Here is a 21,120-nt window from a genome sequence, read left to right on the forward strand (position 1 = left end):
TGAAATTTACCACCAGTTGACTATCTGGACGCCACAATTCTTGACCTAAGTCTAGCCTGTGAAATGGTCAAGTCCAGAGGGTAAGACTAAAGGTCTGTGTTGCCAATGGGGTGATGCCAAGAGCAGGAAGCTAACTTGAAGTGAAGAGGCTGTGGATTTGGCTCCAGGAGCAATGTCATTCCCTGCCAGGAGCAGCTTTGGGCACATGCCCTGAATTCTGGATGTGGCCTTTTCTGACACCCCTTCTACACTGAATACATTCTTCTCTTAATTCAAGTACATCTCACTGCATCCATCTTTCTTGTGGGTGGAGTTATCTCTGTGAGGCTCTTCTAGTCAGGTCTCGGTGTGTACGTGTGTCCCAATCTGCTTTTTTCTGTATCTATCTCTCTCCCTCCATTAGTCTTAGCCTGTATGTCTGTTGGTAAGGAGTTTCAAAGATCAATGGGAAATGGGAACTGGCACCAGCTGGTTTGTAATTGTGCACTGCCTACTGGTTTCCTAGTACCATTTGTACCCCACTCCTGGACAAGCCCATTTACAGAAAATGTAGATTGGATGTGCAATGGTCACCTGCTGAAGTAACCGGTATCTGGCTAAATTAATTAGAAAATCAATGACTAAGAGGTTGACTGGAGTCCACAGCATCAGGAGATGCAAAACTGCTTGGAAGCTGCACCCCAGTTACAAACTAGGTGTGCTTCAGTGTGACTTGACAGTCAACAGCCCACTCACCCTGCTTACACAGCTACAGCTGTGGGCTGCACATCTTTTTTTGTGAAGTCCCCGATGCTGAACCAACAGGTGGGGCCATTCTTAAATTCAGAGGGCACCTTAAGATGGCTATACCCTTGCACTTACCAAGCTGAAGGTCCTTTTGTATGATGGAATAGCTTCCTGTTGGTGATCCAGCTTTTTAAGAAACAGAGTGCGACCTCTAGCCACTATTCAACCAGTTCAGGAAACATTGATTTGTGTGACTGCTGCTGGCTCTGTGCAGGGTCAGAACGTCCATGTGTTCCTGAGGTCAGGATCCAACACACAATGGAAAATGTACCCTCTCAATCTCCCTGTAAAGGCTAAGTTTAACATCTTTCTCTAAAATCTCATGAGAAATCCATCAATCTTGCCTAAGCTGTCCTTGTGGATGTGACTGATGTCTGGGCCTGTGTGACACATCACTATGTCAGCGCTGTGGTGCATGAGTGGGTGTGTGCGTGTATTTTTTGAGTTTAATCTTTTTTGCTGATCTATGCAGGCTGATGGGGACGCTACAGGATGATATCCCTCCACCATTACCCCCCAAGGTGAGTGACACTTGGTTCTCTCCAAATCCCTTCGGGAGCTAAATATGAGGCAGTGTTGGGGGACAAGAACGGTTGGAAGGGTGAAGAACTTTTGGGAAAAATTCAGAACTGAGCATTTAAAATGAAGATTAATTGTAAATTCCAATGTGTAGTGTTAGATATAAATGGAAAACTGCCTTTGCAGTTTAACTGTTAGAATGTTCAAGACTATTTGGAAACTCAATAAAATATTTTACACTGTCTGGTGATCTACCATTCATTCACTGATGAATCACCCAATGTAGCCAGCTTAATGCTGTCAGGAAGAAGGTGGGAGGCTGTGTCAACTGATTTAGACCTGACTGGCTGCTACCATATTGCAAGTTATGCTAAGAAATATAGGTAAAATGTTCTCTTTCTCGGAGAGAATGAAAATCCCTGAATAGAAAAATCACAGCATTTCAGGAACATAGAACATTGAACAATACAGTGCAGAACAGGCCCTTCGGCCCTCGATGTTGTGCTGACCTGTGAACTAATCTAAGCTCATCCCCCTACACTATCTCATCATCATCCATGTGCTTATCCAACGATTGTTTAAATCTCCCTTAAAAAATAGTGACCTTAATTCTGTACATTTTTTAGGTATGTGCAAGGCAAAAAAATGGGTACTTCAGATCTGTGTTCACTTGGGAAGACACAAGCAATCTCCCTGAGGTAACAGTGGCTGAAGGACCTGAACTTAAGCGAATTTATATTTGCCAGGATTTGGTGTTGGAGAAGCTGTTAGGTCTGAAGGTTGATAAGTCTCCGGGGCCTGATGGTCTGCATCCCAGGGTACTGAAGGAGGTGGCTCGGGAAATCGTGGATGCGTTGGTGATTATTTTCCAGAGTTCAATAGATTCGGGGTCGGTTCCTGAGGATTGGAGGGTGGCTAATGTTATACCACTTTTTAAGAAAGGTGGGCGAGAGAAAGCAGGTAATTATAGACCAGTTAGTCTGACCTCAGTGGTGGAAAAGATGCTGGAGTCTATTATAAAGGATGAAATTACTGCACATCTGGGTAGTAGCTACAGGATAGGACAGAGTCAGCATGGATTTATGAAGGGGAAATCATGCTTGACTAATCTTCTTGAATTTTTTGAGGATGTGACTATGAAGTTGGACGAGGGAAATCCAGTAGATGTAGTGTACCTGGACTTTCAGAAAGCTTTTGATAAAGTCCCACACAGGAGGTTAGTGAGTAAAATTAGGGTGCATGGTATTGGGGGCAAAGTACTAGATTGGATTGAAAATTGGTTGGCTAATAAGAAACAAAGGGTAGTGATAAACGGCTCCATTTCGGAATGGCAGGCAGTGACCAGTGGGGTACCGCAGGGATCCGTGCTGGGACCACAGCTTTTTACAATATATGTTAATGATATAGAAGATGGAATCAGCAATAACATTAGTAAATTTGCTGATGATACAAAGCTGGGTGGCAGGGTGAAAAGTGATGAGGATGTTAGGAGATTACAGGGTGACCTGGACAAGTTAGGTGAGTGGGCAGATGCATGGCAGATGCAGTTTAATGTGGATAAATGTATGGTTATCCACTTTGGTAGCAAGAACAGGAAGGCAGACTACTACCTCAATGGAATCAATTTATGTAAAGGGGCAGTACAGAGAGATCTGGGTGTTCTTGTACACCAAACAATGAAGGCAAGCATGCAGGTACAGCAGGTAGTGAAGAAGGCTAATAGCATGCTGGCCTTCATAACAAGAGGAATTGAGTATAGAAGCAAAGAGGTGCTTCTGCAGCTGTACAGGGCCCTGGTGAGACCACACCTGGAGTACTGTGTGCAGTTCTGGTCTCCAAATTTGAGAAAAGACATTCTGGCTATTGAGGGAGTGCAGCGTAGGTTCACGAGGCCAATTCCTGGAATGGCAGGATTACCGTACACTGAAAGACTGAAGCGACTGGGCTTATATACCCTTGAGTTTCGAAGATTGAGAGAGGATCTGATTGAGACGTATAAGATTATGAAAGGATTGGACACTCTGGCAGTAGGAAACATATTTCTACTGATGGGTGAGTGCCGAACCAGAAGACACAGCTTAAAAATACGGGGTAGACCATTTAGGACAGAGCTCAGGAGAAACTTCTTCACCCAGAGAGTGGTGACTGTGTGGAATGCTCTGCCACAGGGGGCAGTGGAGGCCCACTCTCTGGATTCATTTAAGAAGGAGTTGGATAGAGCTCTCAAAGATAGTGGAATCAAGGGTTATGGAGATAAGGCAGGAAAAGGATACTGATTAGGAATGATCAGCCATGATTATATTGAATGGCGGTGCAGGCTCGAAGGGCTGATTGGCCTACTCCTGCACCTATTGTCTATTGTCTATTGTCTATTGTCATTTTAAGTTTCTTATGGATAAAGATAAGAGCAATCCTTGGGTGAAAATACTAGACCGGGAGAAAGATAACTATGACAATATTAGGCAGGAACTAAAAAATATAGATTGAGGGAGACAACTGGGGCTGGGGGTAAATTCATATCTTTCATGTAGAAATCTTTCAAAGGACAGTTAGAGTTCAGGACTAGCGCGTTCTTGTGAAAGTGAAGGATAAGGATGGCAAGATTTGGGAACTTTGGATGACAAGAGAAATTGAGAGTTTAATCAGAAAGGAAAAGGTAGCTTGTGTAAGATTTTGGAAACTGAAGACAGGCAGAGCCCTCAAACAATACAAAGAAAGCAGAAAAGAACTTAAACAAGGAGTTAGGAGGGCTGAAAGGGCCAACAAATTACCTTGGCAAACAGAATTAAAGAAAATCCCAAAGCTTTTTGTGTCCATAAAGAGCAAAAGGATAGCTAGGGAAAGGGTAGATCCATTCAAGAACAAAGTAGGGAATTTATGTGTGGAGACGGAGGAAGTGATTAATGAATACTTTGCATTGGCATTCACAAAGGAGAAGGAAATGGTAGGTGGTGAATCCAGAGTGGGATATGTTGATATTCTAAGGCATGTTGATATAAAAAACCTGTTGGGTGTGTTGAAAAGTATGAAGGTAGACAAATCCCCAGGATCTGATGGGATCTACCCCAGAATACTGAAAGGGGCAGGTGTGAAAATTGCCTTGTATGAAATCTGTGTCCTCTTTAATCACAGGAGAGGTGCCAGAAGACTAGAGAACAGTCAATATTGTTTAAGAAACAGTCATTTGTTTAAGAAGGACAACTGGGATAATCTGGGAATTTACAGGCTGGTTTGCCTTAAGTCAGTAGTGGAGAAATTGCTGGAGACTTTTAGGGACGCGATTTTTTTATTTATGTATGTATTAATGACAGATAGCATGGCTTTGTGAGGTCATACCTCACAAATGTGATTCAGTTTTTTGAGGAAGTGACAAAGATGATTGAGGACAGAGTGGTCAACTTTGTCCACATGGACTTTAGCAAGGCCTTTGGCAAGATCCCTCAAGGCAGAAGGTGAGGTTGTTATGCAATCTGTGAGGAGCTGATAAGATGGATATAGCTGGCTTGGTCATAAGAGACAGAGCAGCAATGCGAGGATGTTTTTCTGATAGGAGATCTGTGACTAATTGGTATTCCACACAGAGCAGTGCTGGAACTCCTTGAGAAGCATTAACATGTAGAGAGATCTAGTATTACAGGTCTACAATTCTCCAAAAGTGACAAAGCAAGTGGATAAGATGATCAAGGTGGTGTATAGTAAGCTTGCCTTCTTTGGTCAGGGCACAGAGTATAAAAATTGGCAACCCCTGTTGTTTGAAATATATATAAATCTTCTGGAAGAGAATGTAGGTGGTATGATGGGTAAGCTTGCTGACGACATAGGTTGGGGAGCTGTGGATGGTCAGGAGGCTCAGCGGAGGACTTGGGTGGAGAATTGGCAAATGGAATTTAATCTGGACAAATGCAAGGTGACATATTTTGTAATGCGGGGGGAAGTGAATGGCAGAACATTTAGAAGCATTAATATACAGTGGGATCTAGTTTTAAAATTTTCAATTCAATCCCAAGCCTCAACCTTCTGGGTTCCAAACTTCCACCATCCTGTTGTGAAGAACTGCTTCCTACCATCACCCCTGAACAGTCGAGCTCTAAATTTTAAGATTATGCTCTCTTGTTCCATTCTCCTCCTGCACCATTAATTGTTCAGTGTGACCAAAAGGAATGATCACTACTCGGTTTTCATTCATAGAATCATAGAGTCATATAGATGTACAGCATGGAAACAGACCCTTTGGTCCAACCTGTCCATGCCGACCAGATATCCCAACCCAATCTAGTCCCATCTGCCAGCGCCCGGCCCATATCCCTCCAAACTCTTCCTATTCCTTTACTTTTGACATGTGATTAGATTAGATTACATTACATTACATTACATTACAGTGTGGAAACAGGCCCTTCGGCCCAACAAGTCCACACCGACCTGCCGAAACGCAACCCACCCATACCCCTACCCTAACATTACGGGTAATTTAGCATGGCCAATTCACCTGACCTGCACATCTTTGGACTGTGGGAGGAAACCGGAGCACCCGGAGGAAACCCACACAGACATGGGGAGAACGTGCAAACTCCACACAGTCAGTCGCCTGAGGAGGGAATTGAACCCGGGTCTCTGGCGCTGTGAGGCAGCAGTGCTAACCACTGTGCCACCGTGCCTCCCCAATGTGGTTGGCATTCTGATTGTCATGTGTAGACTGTATTAGAAACATCTTGGGATGTAGGCCCCTTTTTGGACCATGCACCCATGGAGATGTTTTTAGAGCTGAACTGCCTCTTCTAGGTCAGACCGAGTTCCCAAGATGCAACCATCCAGAACCAAGATTTAGCTCATCACCAGTACATGCAAAGCAGTGGTCTCTAGGTGAGGATCGTGGTTATTGTGTACATCCTCACCCCCAAATCCCATCCTGGATGTAGTGTGGGGTAAATGATCCAGTACAACAGCACATCAGTGCAATTCCCATTTACATAATGCCTTGTGCAACTCAGCGACTTCTCAAAGTGCTCTTCTGCCAATGAAGTAGTTTTGAAGTGCAATTGTAATGTAGGAAATTTGACAATCAATTTGTATACAAGAGCCAGTAAACAGCAATGTGGACTGCTTTTGGTGATGTTGGTTCAGGAATAATTGTTTGGCAGGATACCAGAGAGAATGCCCTGCCTGTTTAAGACAGTGCCATTGTCTCTTTCACATGCATCTGAGTGCAGATAGGGTGTTGTCTCATGGGAAAGACAACAGCTTTGACAGTTCAGAACTCTTGAGTTACATAGACACAGTCAGTTTACATCATGTGCTTACGTCTTTGGGTTTTGAACTCACGATTTTCTGACTCCAGACTGAGACTGCCACTCTCACTGTCCAGCTATTCTTGGGCTACCTTTGTAAGAATGATTCTAATGATTTGAAGGGGGCTTACTTACCAGGTTATTCCATTTCTGAGTAGGGTCTTCTGGGGCAGTGGGTTGCAAAAATGGGGCAGAAACTCTGGGTTCAAGTCTTACTTTCAGATTTGATTGCCAAGGAAGTTGGTTGATTATGGGCGGCACAGTGGTTAGCACTGCTGCCTCACAGTGCCAGAGACCCGGGTTCAATTCCCGCCTCAGGCAACTGACTGTGTGGAGTTTGCACATTCTCCCCGTGTCTGTGTAGGTTTCCTCTGGGTGTTCCAATTTCCTCCCAGGTTAGGTGAATTGGCCATGCTAAATTGCCGTAGTGTTAGGTGAAGGGGTAAATGTAGGGGAATGGGTCTGTGTGAGTTCCTCTTCGGAGGGTCGGTGTGGACTTGTTGGGCCGAAGGGCCTGCTTCTACACAGTAAGTAATCTAATCTAGTCAAGCCTATAAAATTCCAATATGCAAGCAGAAAGAGCGGCAGAGTTTCCTGGTCAACCATACTGCAAAAGGCAACAGTGAACTACTGCAATCCTTTCCCCATATGCATGGGTGAATCCAATGGAATTCCATGATCGTCAATGCCCAATTAGAACATGGTACTGTAAGGAGAAGGAGGCTGAGACCATTTCTGATCTCTCAAACAGTCTTTTGTCCTTTGCTGACATCCCCCCATGGAACACCTGAGTAGAGGGAGTCACATTTTGACCTGTACCTGATCCCAATGATTTGAAGCATTTCCCTTTTTTATTCCCACTCACAGCCAAAGTTCCGGAGCAGTTCTGAGGACAGCATTCCTGACGAAGAGAAGATGAAGACAGTGGACCATCACCCACATTGCCAGCGCCTGCCAATCACGCTGGTCCGGTGCTCCAGTGGCCCATCGGCAGCCAAAGCTCCCAAACAACCCTCTCCCGGAGGCTCCAAGAGCCCAATCCATTCTGCTGTCAACAGCAGTGGTTCAGGTATTTTGAGTGAAAAGGATTTCCATTAAAATGCTAAAAACATACATTAATACAGTGCCTTTAACATAGGAAAGCAACCCCTGTCTTGTCACAACAGTGTAAATTCAAACAAAACTGATATGAAGCCACATAGGTGGCATGGTGGCTCAGTGGTTAGCACTGCTGCCTCACCATGCCAGAGACCTGGGTTCAATTCCAGCCTTGTGTGTCTGCCTGCGTTGAATTTGCATGTTCTCCCGGTGTATGTGTGGGTTTATGCAGAATGCTCTGGTTTCCTCCTACAATCAATGGATGTGCAGGTTAATTGAATTGGACATGCTAAATGCACCATACTGTCCAGGGATGTGCAGGTTAATTGGATTGGACATGCTAAAATGCCCCATACTGTCCAGGGGCATTTTAGCCATGCCAGAAATAGGGTAGGTTCTGGTTGGGATGCTCTTCAGAGGGTTGGTGCAGACCTGATGGGCCAAATGGTCGTCTTCTGCACTGCAGGGACTCTCTGAGATGTTATAAATAAAATCAGTAAAGGCTTCAATTTGAACATTACTAAAAGGAGACTAGAAGTTGAAGATGTGACAAATAAACAAACGATATTTGCACCTAGAGGAGGTGTAAATGAGAAAAGCAGAACTATCACCAATAAATTGGAGCTTGATGTTGAGTCTGGAAGGCTCTGGAGTGCTTAATCAAAAGATGTGGTGCTGTTCCATTGAGTTTAATATGAACGGTAAAGGAGGCCAAAAACATGAAGGTTGGGATGAAAATGGGAGATTTAAATTGGCAAGTGATCTAAAGGTATTAAGACAAGTGGTCAAACCTTTGGTCAGAGAGGTAGGTTTTAAGTAGTGTATTAAAGGAGGAGGAAAGGATATTAGTGTAGAGAAGTTTAGGGAGGCAACTCCAGAGCTCAAGGCTGTGAATGATGAAAATCAGGGATGAGAAAGAGATCAGAATGAAAGGAACACAGATATCATGGAGGGTTGTGGAGCAGGGTGAGTTTGAAGAGCTAGAAAGAGATAGACCCATGGGTTATTTGTAAGCAAAGATGAGAATTTGAGAATCAAGTTATTGCTTGATTAGGAGCCAATGAACAAGAAAGGAACAGGACTTGGTCTGTATTAGCAGATAAACAGCTGACCTATGATAAGTTACAATTAATTAAGGGGTGGAAGATGAATGATTGTTACAAAGTGAGACTAAGTATTAGCGAACCCTTCAGATTTTCTGAATTGCCCAAATCCTTCACAATTAATGGAAGTGTTGAAGAATGTGAGTGAAACTTGAACCCCTTTATCCGACTTGGGGGGAGATGAGAATGCAAACTTCCATAACCAAAAGAAGAAGCCAGATATAGCACCCTCTGCTCAGTGCCAGCCCAGCTGTAATGTTGGGGTGTATCTGAGGACAATCCATGCTTCAATGATACTGGCAGGTTTACTCAACTTAATACTGAGAGACCTCTAGGTTTCTGGATTTGAGCGACACAAGTTTCACTTCTGTGATTTCTGCTTTGGCAGATCCCAGCAATTGGACGAGTCACTTGGCCAAGGACATTGGAGGAACACCGCCAGTATTACCACGCAGGAAAGAAAAGAAAGACAGACCGGTGAGTTCCAACATTGTAAAGCACATTAGAGGTAGACTGACTGTGGTATGATCCATCACCAGTGACTTCTACTTCCCACTGCCTCCATCAGAATTTTGGCCAAGATGTTGGAACATTGTAGCAATATCAGTTCTTCACATTTCCAAATTCTACAGAGAATTACTCAATCTTATTGGAAAAGAGCAGAAGTGTCCCTAAAACTATCTCCCCCCTCATCAAGGAAGAAGGACTGAGAATTCAGCCTGATGTTCTGGAAACTAGGGATCGGCTATTGGAATTTAAATTCAATTAAATATAAACATCTGGTTCACTCCTAGCATCCTTATCTCATCTGGCATGAACATGACTCCCAGCAATATCGCTAACATTTCCATGCTGGCCGTCTGAAATAATCTAGCAAGCAACTTAGTCCAAGGCTGATAAGAATTGGGATCCCTCCCAACAAGGGGTCAAAATATATTTTCTTCTGTGGGCTCCTCTTGAGATTTGCAAGACTGCGTATGACTTCTGGGGGCTACATTTTGATTTACAAGGCCTCCTTTTCCATTATAACTGTTGTCTTCATTAGATGATGCATTCATAAAGTAACATTATCTTCTGTATTTATGTAGACATATGGAATATTTGAAGTCACAGAAACACAATCAGAAGAATTTATCAATATTCCCAATAATCACCATTGCTCCATTAAACTTAAAGCCACAACACACAAAAAGCATTGATTTTTTAGTTGGGTATTTAAAAATAACAGGCATGAGTTAGCAGCAAATGCTTTCCTTAAAGAAAACAAAATTATCACACACTTCTAGGGACCCAAGAGTCATTATCTAAATACATTTTCTACAGACTGATTCAATCGCAGCTGGACAATTGCATGTTGATTGTAACAGTCATTGCACCTCAAGTAGTTCACAGATGTAAGATTCTTTAAGATGTCATAACACATGAATGCAAATCTTCATGATATAAAACTATTCTGTAATAAATTATGGAATTGACCCTGTTCATTGTCATACTATTCTTTCTTTTTCCTTTCATAGTAGCTCCTGAACATCTGCAGTCTTAGGTTTGAGACGCCATATTTATTTATAAGGAATTCAGAACGTCAGTGACTTAAAGTTGTCCTGCTTCACAGTTACCTGAGTGTTCCATTGTTGAAAGATTTAAAACTGCTCTGTCTCCATTGCAGACCCTGTCTTCATTTTAGATATCCCCACTCCTTTTTTCCAGTTCCTTACTTCCCTTTTGGCCCACTCTCCTCTTTTTAGCCCCTCACTTTCACCAAGCTCACTCACTGCAGTCCAGCAGTTTCACGCCACTGAGACTCTGCATCCTTACCAATTCTCTTGCCTCCAACTGGGCCGCACAGCTTTGTTTCTACCCAGCTTCTTTCCTGTCCCTGCAGCTTCTGGCCTCTCCTCCTCCAGCCTAGCAGCCAGTTCACTGCCCACTCACCTTCTCAATGCTCTTCCAATCCCAGGTTGCTCCTTCCCACATTTTCTCACATCTAGCCTATTTGGCAAATATCAGAGAGAGGACTAGCCTTTAATTGGAGTGCCTGGATGAATCCTAATGGTCTAGGATGCAGGCATTAAACTTAGAGCTGTCTTGTGACACAGTGGATTATTTTCACCTTTCACACACCAAAGAGGGCTCTTGTGAAGCGGTATAGTGTCCCCTCCTTTGAGCCAGGAGGCCTGGGATTAAGTCTTATCTCCTGCTGTGATTAGATTAGATTACTTACAGTGTGGAAACAGGCCCTTCGGGCCAAAATGTCCATACCAACCCGCCGAAGCACACCCACCCAAACCCATTCCCCTACATTTACCCCTGCACCTATCACTACGGGCAATTTAGCATGGCCAATTCATCTAACCTGCACATTTTTTGGACTGTGGGATGTGCCATAACATCTTTGAACAAATTGATTTGAAATAATCTACTCTTTTAAATATGAAATAAATGACCCTCAATATTGTCCCTATCAACATTCCCAGGATAGAGATAGCACGAGGTTAGAAGCTGAGTAAAATTTCCTTCATTGTTTTGAACTGAAAATAAAGCTTCCTCTGCACCCTCCCTATCAAATACGTTCAGGACTGGAACAGCTCAGGGTTAGATTCAGAGTAAAACTGCCTCTACACTTTTAAACTGAAAATAATGCTTCCTGTACGCTATTCCCAAGACAGGTACAGTACAGGATCAGATTGAGTAAAGGTCTGTCTTGACTATCCCCATAAAACACTCAGGGACAGGGACAGCACTTGGTTAGATAAACAGTAAAGCTTGCTCTGCTCTTTTAAACTAAAAGTAAAGCTACCCAACACTGTCCTAATAAACACTTCCAGGACAAGGACAGTGTGGATTGAACAGAGTAAAGATCCCTCTACTCTTGTAAAAAGAAAGTCAAAAAATAGCTAAACAGCTGGGGCACTGTATCAAAAAAAAACAGATTAACAGTCAAACAGAAACTTACTAAATTAAAATAGCATCATCCGGGATGATGATATACCCTAGCCACTGCAGTTTCAACTGGTCTCTAAATGACTCTATCATGTCGGTGAACACACCATGCTCCTTCCCCAGGGGCATCCAAGTGAGGATGTAACCCCGAAAGAGGGCCAAACAGTCAGGAACAATGAACCCCATCTATGGCCCGCTGCTGGGACCTGTAAATAGCCACTACGGCCAGGCCCAGGAATAGACCCATGAGAAGGCCCTCTCTCTTGACCGCCTCTCCATGCACTGGGTGAAAATTGAAAATATCTAAAATTGGAGGAGCAGAACTTCCCGATTCTGTTCATTCTACTCAAGGGATAACTTTTTTTCAATTGGTTGCCTCATTATTGATTTTTCCAGGGTGCTTAGGGCAGTTTTGGTAGCAATTCACTAACACCCCACTGCTTTCTGTGATTTTCGAGCATTGTCCCTCCACCTTCCCTTGGGGTCCAAGTATGCTGGGGTTAAATATACTGTCTGAGTTATTTCGAATTTTTTTTTAAGGACCTTTGAAATTCTTTGCAATGTTACTTCCTCACTAGAAATATTTCCCTAGGAGTTTCCCTTTGCGGTTATGAGTATGAAGATTTGCTCCTTTGAAAACTTCATAAGAAACTGCTGTTCTGCCAGCCATCTCTGAATGGCGCTGCTACACCATTAGTGATAACATGTGTCGACAACGCTGCCATTTGACAATTTGTGGTACAGCAGGTTCAGATGTAAGGAGCTCTCTCTTGTGGTGCAGTAATAGTGAATCTACCCCCAAGCTGGGAGGAATGGCTTCAAATCCCACCTGGTCCAGAGGTGTGTAATAATATTGCTGAACAATTTGATCAGAAAGATAGGTTAATAAGAAAGCAAGTTGCAAACTTAAAGATAACAGCTTTACGTTTGCACGTTTACACAAGTGATAAGGTAATGAAATTACACGTGTGACGCAGATTTGGTCTGATCTTGAAATTAAGCTGACAATCTTAATGCCAAGCACACAAGCAGCCTCCATATCCAAACCAAACTGCTAATGTTTAGATGCTGTAAGGTGCCCATAACCTTACTACTTTCACAAAGTGTTTTAAACTAGGAATTACATGACAGTGAACTTGTTAATGAAAAAAAAATTTGCAATTCTCTCGTACCTATCACACCCATATGGTCCTAAAACATTTCTCCAGTCAATTATATATTACCTTTTTGATGTCTAGTCACTGCTCTCACTTAAGAAATGCATCTGGTGATTTGTACACCGCACTAACAGTGTACACCGCACTAACACTAATAATCAGCATGATGATAGTTGAGAGAAAAAAATACTAGACAGGTCAAGGCAAAACTCCCCAGATATTTTCAAAAGAATACATTTTTCTACCTATATTAAATGGAGAGTCAGGCCTTCGTTTAACATCATTTCTAAATTAAAGCATCACCAGCTGTGCAGGACCAGACGAAACAGCTATGAGTGGGACTTAAACTCACTTAGTTCTGAATTCAGAGAATGAATGACACAAATAAGAAAACTAACATGTCTTCAGCTGTGTTTAACTGCTGCTGTTATGCATGTGAAGCTGAAAGATAAATTCCACAGTCAGCAGTGAGGTGAATGAGTAGTGAATCCTGTCTACAGTTGGATCCTGCTCTCACTTTGAGATTAATATTTATCCCTCAGGCAACATAACTAATGAGAGCCAATTTAGTCATTATTTAATTACAGGATCTTGCTCTGTGTTAATTAGTTACTGTGTTTTCTACAACAGTAAATATGCTTCACAAATTTACTCACTCAATATAAAGAGCTTTGTAATATTCTGAGATCATGAGAAGAGCTATAGAAATACAAGTTCTTCATTCTATCTTACATAGCATAAGAAATAGGAGCAGGAGTAGGCCATCTGACCCTTCAAACCATCCATGCCATTCAATAAGATGATGGCTGACTTTTTTGTGGCCTCAGTTCCATTTACCCGCCTTCTCACCATAACCCTTAATTCCTTTACTGTTCAAAAAATTATCTGTCTTAGCTTTAAAAATTCAATGAGGAAGATTTCAACTATATCACCGATCATGGAATTCCACAGATTTACAACCCTCTGGGTGAAGAAGTTCCTTCTCAATTCAGTCCTAAATCTGCTCCCTCTAATTTTAAAGCTATACCTTCTTGTCCTAGTTTCTATCTTATTTATTCTCTTCATCATTTTATCTGTTTCCATAAGATCCTTCCCCCATTCTACAGTGAGGCTTGAATGTAGAATGTATTTACTCCAAGGTGAGTCTTATTGGCTTAGTCAGGGTCATGCTGCCATCCGTCCCCCGTTTGCTGTTTTGTCAGGATTGGGCACCAACAAGCTCAAAGTTTCAGATCTATTCCTCCTCCAGATCCTTTTATGGATACTGTGAGGCTAGAGATTCTCACTTTCCTATATTGAACTTCCTTTCAGTGGCATCACTTTCAGAGGAGAATATAAAGTTATGGGGGTGGGTGTGGAGAAGAGGTTGTGGTATGCAGCTGTCAGAAAGATGGATATAGGTGGACAACATCAAAGAGAATTCTTTTGTCTCTCAGGTACCTCATGACCTTGATGTCCTGTCAGTTCAAAGAGTGCAGGTGAGTGACATTCAAAAAGATTATGTCTGTAGGCTTTTATGTGGAAGTTTGTTGAGTGAGGGAAGGAGAAATTTTATGCGTGGAAGGAGGATAAGAAAGGGGTGCTCATACCTGTGTAGGGGGGCATGTTAAAGGGAAGTGTCTCACTTCTGTGGAGAGGGGAGAGACAGGCTCTCACTCCTTTTGTAGAGGGGAGCAGGAGAGGGAGGATCTCATTCCTTTCTGGGATTGAAGGTTAGAGGGTTTTCCCTGTATAAGAAATCTGGAGCAAGGGTCTGCATAGTTGGCATTACCATGGTGAGGTCTGGAATTGTTGGTTGGAGGTGGACATTGAATCTGTGGATTAGGTTCCACACCTTTAGGAACAGGCTGGTGAAGATGGCTGGGAGATTGGTACTACTCCTCCATGGGGCTAAATTGTGATATCCAGGGTTTGACTCAGCCCCTGTGATGGGGATATGTATTTTGAGTCTTTTATATAAGGCTCATTAAGTCAATGTGGTTGCACTGAAACATCAGCAAATATTATTATTTAAACAGCAATGTGAGTAGCTCAAATTTTGATCCCTCCCACTAGGGAGGTCATTGTCCAACCCTTGTGGTCTCTGTTTAACCCTTGATTCCTGCCGCCTTTATTCTTCAAGCAAGGCTGGTACAGTTCTCTCTGGTTTGTGTAGTGGTGATTTTGAATCCAAGTGGAATATCTAATCCAACCCGCACCTTCAAATAAAATAATTGGTTTGTGTTGACCCCCTCCCTGTCTCACCTGGAAATTGTTTGTTTCAGGTGGAGGTTCCATTAGTGAAAGTGTTTAATGGCTGTCCACTGAAGATTAACTGTGTAACATCATGGATACACCCCAACACCAAAGGTAACTGCTCATTGTTTCTATATAGGCTGACATATTATAACAATACTGGAAATGACAAAGAGTAACAGGCTACAGCAATGTTAGGAGTAATAGTGAGTGACATTGAATTAGCTGAATTTGTAAAGTTCAGTGAAGCTGTGGAGCTCTGACTGATTATTTATTTTGCAGCCAAGCACTTGATATTGGGATCAGAGGAAGGGATTTATACCCTAAATCTAAATGAACTGCAGGAAGCCATACTAGAACAGGTGAGATCAGATTGGTGTACTCACTGCCCACATATGCATGTGTAAGACACACTAATGTTATCAATACACGATAATATTAATTCACATGCACATTGTATCGGAGTATTAAATATGCATATTATTTTTTTCTGTTATCCATGTACAAATGTCTGCATTTAAACTATGTGCATTTTACCACTGCATTGTAAAATACCATGTTTTTGGCCTGTGTACATGCCTCCCTATGTACATGTTACCCAAATGTGCCATTGTTTGTGTGAATATCATTTATCTGTCTGCTTTTTATTGGTGTGCATGCATGAATTAACAGTATGCCTGTTCCCCACATTTGCCTAACATCTGTGTGCATTATTTGTGTATTTGTGTTTGTCTTACCTCTATGTTTTTCATGTTGTCATGTTACCTGTGTCCTTGTAACCCATTTATTGCCTGTGTCTGTGTGCTATGTTTGTGAGTTACCTGAATGTATGTGCTATCTGTATCCACTTGTTACTTGTTTCCATATTATCTATGCCCATGTGTTATCTGTGGCTTTGGACTAACTATACACATGTTTTACTCATCCACAAGTTACCTCTCATGTAATAACTTTGGTGTAATTGATGCTTCCTGTCAGTTGAACCCCAGTTTCTTGTTTCTCAGTTGTATCCAGGCCGCTGCACTTGGCTCTACGTCATCAGTAACGTATTAATCAGCATCTCTGGTAAGAAAAATCCTGCCCTGAAGTTTCAGTCAAATTAATATTCTTAAACTAGCAAAGTTTGTGTGTGAAACTGGAATATATTATGAGTTGTGTTCATTCTCAGAATCTCATCCATCATTAATGAATTAACCAGCGTGATTCAGAATAATAAGGAGCAGCTGGGGAGATGGTGGTATAGTGGTAATGTCATTGGATTAGTATTCCAGCACCTAAAGTTAACATTCTGGGGACTTGGGTTCAAATAATGGCAGATAAAATTTGAATTATTTTAAAAACCTGGAATAAAGGGCTGGCCAAACAGCAACCTCACAACAATTATTGATTATCATTTTTTAAAAATTATCTGGTTCACTAATATCCTTTAGGGAGGGAAATCTGCCATCTTTATCTAGTCAAGCGTATTTATGTTTCCAGAAGTTGACTCTTAACTGCCCTCTGGATGACTAAAGATGGGAAATAAAATATATACCTAGATGGTGATGCCCTTATCCCTTAAGTGAATTTTTAAAACATATCTGTACAAATGGCGATCATTATGGTCAGCAATTACCACCTTCAACAAGAGAGAATTTAACCACTGTTGCTTGATATTCAATGGCATTACATTAGTGAAACCCCCACTATCAACATCCTGGGGGTTACCATTGACCAGAAACTGAACTAACTAGTCACGTAAGTACTGTGGTTACAAGAGTAGGTCAAAGGCTAGGAATCTACAAGGCACAAGTCAGGAACATGATGGATTAGCCCTTACTTGCCTGAATAAGTGCAGCTCCACCAATCTTCAAGATGCTCAAAACCATCCAGGAGAAATCAACCACTTGACTGGCACCCCATCCACCACCTTGAAATTCAGTCCCTCCACAGTAGCAGGAGTATGTACAAAATGTGCTGCAGGAATTTACCAAGGCTCCTTAGCAGCAAATACACAACACTACCTCCTAGAAATGTGACAATGCTGCTCCTTTTACTCGGTTATGCTATCCTTGGCTTTCTTTTCAGAGAGGTCATAAAAGACACAGACTCTGAAAAGTCTGGGGTCGAAGGGCTTTAGGGCCAATTTGATTATAGCTAACAGATACTCAAGTGCTAACAGATACAGAAAGGTTTCAAGTTTAAAAAAAACACTTGGACAATGAAAGGGGAGTGGCCAGTTCTCCCAGCTCAGCATATCTCTGGTTTAGTTTGGCTTTTAGCAATATTGTTGTAAAAGCCACTAGACCGAGGTCCATCCTGATCTCACTCTGATTTCTCTCCTGTAAGAACCTGTGTTTGATTTTACCTTTTATGCCAAGGGGTGTTGTTGCAAGCATTTGGAATAGCATCATTAAGTTGGTATAATCTGTTATGGTGAAAGTAAGGACCTCAGATGCTGGAGATCAGAGTCAAAAAGTGTGGTGCTGGAAAACACAGCAAGTCAGGCAGCATCCGAGGAAATGAGGTGTTGACGTTCTGGCTATAAGCCCTTCATCAGGAATGATAAGGACCATGCCCGAAAGGTTGACTCTCTTCCTCGGATGCTGCATAATCTATTATGGAGCAGGCCAGACCTCTCAAAACACTTCAAGATATTAAGCAGGTATTATGTGGATTTACCAGGAGAGATGCCGCTAATCAGACCATGTAGTTTTAAACAAAACAGAATTTATTTACAAGATTACTGAATGAAACACAAACAAAAGGGAACAGAATACCAAATAACTTAACCTATCCAAAAACCCAATAGATTATACCATCTTAATGATGTTGTTCCAAATGCTTGCAACAACATCCCTTGGCAGAAAAGGTAAAATCAAACACAGGTTCTTACAGGAGAGAAGTCAGAGAAAGATCAGCGTGGACCTGCTTTTTTTGGGTCAGCAGCTTTTACAACACTAATGCTACAAATCAAACCAAACCAAAGGCAAGCTGGGAGAACTGGCCACTCCCCTTTCATTGTGCAAGTGTTTCTTTAAAAACTTGAAAGCCTCTGCCTGAGGCAGTATCTAGTAGATATAATCAAATTGGCTCTAAAACCTTTCAACCCCAGACTTTTGGAGTGTGTGTCTTTTACGACCTCTCTGGGGAAGAAAAAAGCCAAGAACAGCATAACCTTGTTAAAGGAGCATCATCGCTACAGAATGAAAAGCACAGCAAATCCAAACCAGGCAACATTCTGGTAAACCTTTTCTGTACTCTCTCCAAACCCACACATCATTCTGGTAGTGTGGACTGTACAACATATTCTAAATGTGGCCTGACTGAAGTACTATACAGCTAATTTTTATCCTCTATGCCCTGACTAATGAAGGCAAGTATGCCATACACCTTCTTGACCATTTGTGTTATTTCATTGCCACTTTCAGGGAACTATGGACCTGTATGCATAGATCCCTCTGTATATTCATGCTTCTAAAGGTTCTGCCAATTACTGTATATTTCACTCCTGCAACAGACCTTCCAAAATGCATCAATTTGTATTTGTCTAGATTAAATTCTATCTGCTGTTTCTCTGTCCAAGTCTCCAGCTACCTTTATCCTGCTATACCTTTTGGCAATCCTTCTCACTGTCCGCAGCTTCCCCCAATCTTTGTGTTGTTTGCAAACGTACTAATCAGACTGCCTACATTCTCCTCCTAATCATTTATAATTATATATATAAGCTACAGGGGTCCCAGCAATGACCCCTGTAGAACACCACTGATCTCCAGTCAGAAAAACATCCTTCCACTGCTACTCTCGGTTTTCTATGATCCAGCCAACTCTGTATCCATCTTATAGCTCACCACGATACCATGTGACTTTACCTTCTCTATCAACCTGCCATGAGGGACCTTGTCAAAGGCCTTGCTAAAGTCCATGTAGGCAACATCTACTGCCCTGTCCTCCTCCATCATCTTCGTCACTTCCTCAAAAAACTCAACTAAGTTTGAGGGACATGACCTCCCCCACACAGAGCGATGCTATCTGTTGCTAATAAGTTCATATTTTTCCCAAATGTGAATAAATCCCTAAGAGTCTCCAACAATTTCCCTACCACTGACGTAAGGCAAATCGGCCTGTAATTTCCCAGATTATTCCTGTTGCCCTTCTTAAACAAAGGAACATCATTGGCTATTCTCCAGTCCTCTGGGATCTCTCCTGTGACTAAAGAGGTACAAAGATTTTGTGAAAGGCCCCAACAATTTCCTCCCTTGCCTCCTTCAGCATTCTGAGGTCACAATGGGTCCATTGGACTTATCTACGTCAGTGCTTTTCAAAACACCCAACACCTTTTTTAATATCTATATGTCCTAGCCCTCTCTAGACTGCCATCTACTGTGCCTTTTTCCTATGAATACAGACGCGAAGTATTCAATAAGGACCTCACCCACTTCCTCTGGCTCCACGCATAAATTCACTCCTTTGTCCTTGAGTGGACCTACTCTTTCCCTAACTAACCTCTTGTTCCTTACATATAGTGTTAGGTCTATCAGTGTTACAGTGAAGGACATTTCAATATTATACTGAGGGGTGTGGGATGTATTAATATTTCTTATTAAATAACACCTTGGGACTTTCCTTAATCCTATTTGCCAAGGACTTTTCATGGCCCCTTTTAGCCTTCCTGACTCCTTGTTTAAGTTCAATCTTGCTTCCTTTGCCTCCTTTGAGGGCTTTGTCTTCAGTATCCTCAACCTTAGGTATGCCTCCTTTTGATGATTTATTGTTGTCACACATACTGATGTACAGTGAAAAGTGTTGTTTTGTGTGCTTATACAGGCAGATCATACCATACAAAGTGCATCAGTGTAACAGAAAAGAGTGCAGAATATAGTGTTACAACCAGAGAGAAAATGCAGAGAGGGAAATCAAAGTTAACATTGAGGTCCATTCAAAAGTCTCATAATAGTGGGGGAGAAGCTGGACTTGAATCTGTTCTTAAATGTATTCAAACTTTTTATATCCTCCGCCCAACTGAAGAGAGTGGAAGAGAGTATAACCAGTGTGGAAAGGTCTTTGATTATGTTGGTTGCTGTCCTGAAGCAACAGGAAGTTTTTTTTAGACTCCCTACAGTATAGAAACAAGCTCTTTGGCCCAACAAGTCCACGCCGACCCTCCGAAGAGTATCCAACCCAAACCCATTCCCCATTACACTACATTTACCCCTGACTAATCCATCTAACCTATTCATCCTGAACACTTTGGGCAATTTAGCATGGCCAATTCACCTAACCTGCACATCTTTGGATTGTGGGAGGAAACCGGAGCACCTGAAGGAAACCCACACAGACACGGGGAGAATGTGCAAACTCCACACAGTCGCCTGAGGCTGGAATCAAACCCGGGTCCCTGGCACTGTAAGACAGCAGTGTTAACCACTGAGCCACCATGAAGTATAAATGGAATCAGTGATGGAAGGCTGGTTTGAACGATGGACTGGATTGTGTTCACGACTCTCTTAGTTTCTTGCGGTCATGGGAAAAGGAGTTGGCATATTACATTGTGATGCATCTAGATAGGATACTTTGTATGAAGCATCCATAAAAATTGATAAGAGTCTTTATGGACATGCTGAATTTCCTTAGCCTCCTGAGGAAATAGAGACATTGTTGCGCTTTCTTGACAATCACTCTGATGTGGGTGGACCAGGACAGATTGTTGGCAATCATTGCTCCCAGATAGTTGACACTCCCAACCATTGGTGCAGTTAGGGGGCATGCCCTCCACTCCACTTCCTGAAGTCAATGACTAGCTCCTTCATTTACTGACATTGATGGAGAGATTGTCTTTATACCATGTCTTTTCTTTTCTGACGAACGTTTACAGAGGTTTCGCAAGTCGTTTTGTTTTTATATGTACATGCAAAGCTAAGGATCTGAAATGTTCTATTAACAGTCTTTTCAACTTTCCAACCAACTTCAAGTGATCAATGGCTTTCTACATATAAAAAAAAAATCAAAGGATCTGGA

General features: G+C 42.2%; 1 protein-coding gene across 5 annotated transcripts in view; it reads left to right on the top strand.

Annotated features, from left to right (window-relative positions):
• LOC122542857 (mitogen-activated protein kinase kinase kinase kinase 5-like) overlaps positions 1–21,120 on the top strand; it is a 130,556-nt gene that overhangs the window by 90,317 nt on the left and 19,119 nt on the right. For 4 of the 5 annotated variants that reach the window (XM_043680955.2, XM_087984049.1, XM_043680954.2 and 1 more), the window contains exons 17-23: positions 1,259–1,307; positions 7,458–7,659; positions 9,180–9,268; positions 14,325–14,366; positions 15,153–15,237; positions 15,406–15,485; positions 16,128–16,188. In XM_043680955.2, coding sequence (XP_043536890.2) covers positions 1,259–1,307; positions 7,458–7,659; positions 9,180–9,268; positions 14,325–14,366; positions 15,153–15,237; positions 15,406–15,485; positions 16,128–16,188 — 608 coding nt within the window. The remainder of the gene's footprint in view (positions 1–1,258; positions 1,308–7,457; positions 7,660–9,179; positions 9,269–14,324; positions 14,367–15,152; positions 15,238–15,405; positions 15,486–16,127; positions 16,189–21,120) is intronic. The other variant, XM_043680957.2, reaches the window with a different exon arrangement.

The sequence above is a fragment of the Chiloscyllium plagiosum genome, unplaced genomic scaffold (assembly GCF_037043375.1).
Source record: "Chiloscyllium plagiosum isolate Xiang-an unplaced genomic scaffold, Cpla_swu_hap1 HiC_scaffold_47, whole genome shotgun sequence".
Lineage (NCBI taxonomy): Eukaryota > Metazoa > Chordata > Chondrichthyes > Orectolobiformes > Hemiscylliidae > Chiloscyllium > Chiloscyllium plagiosum.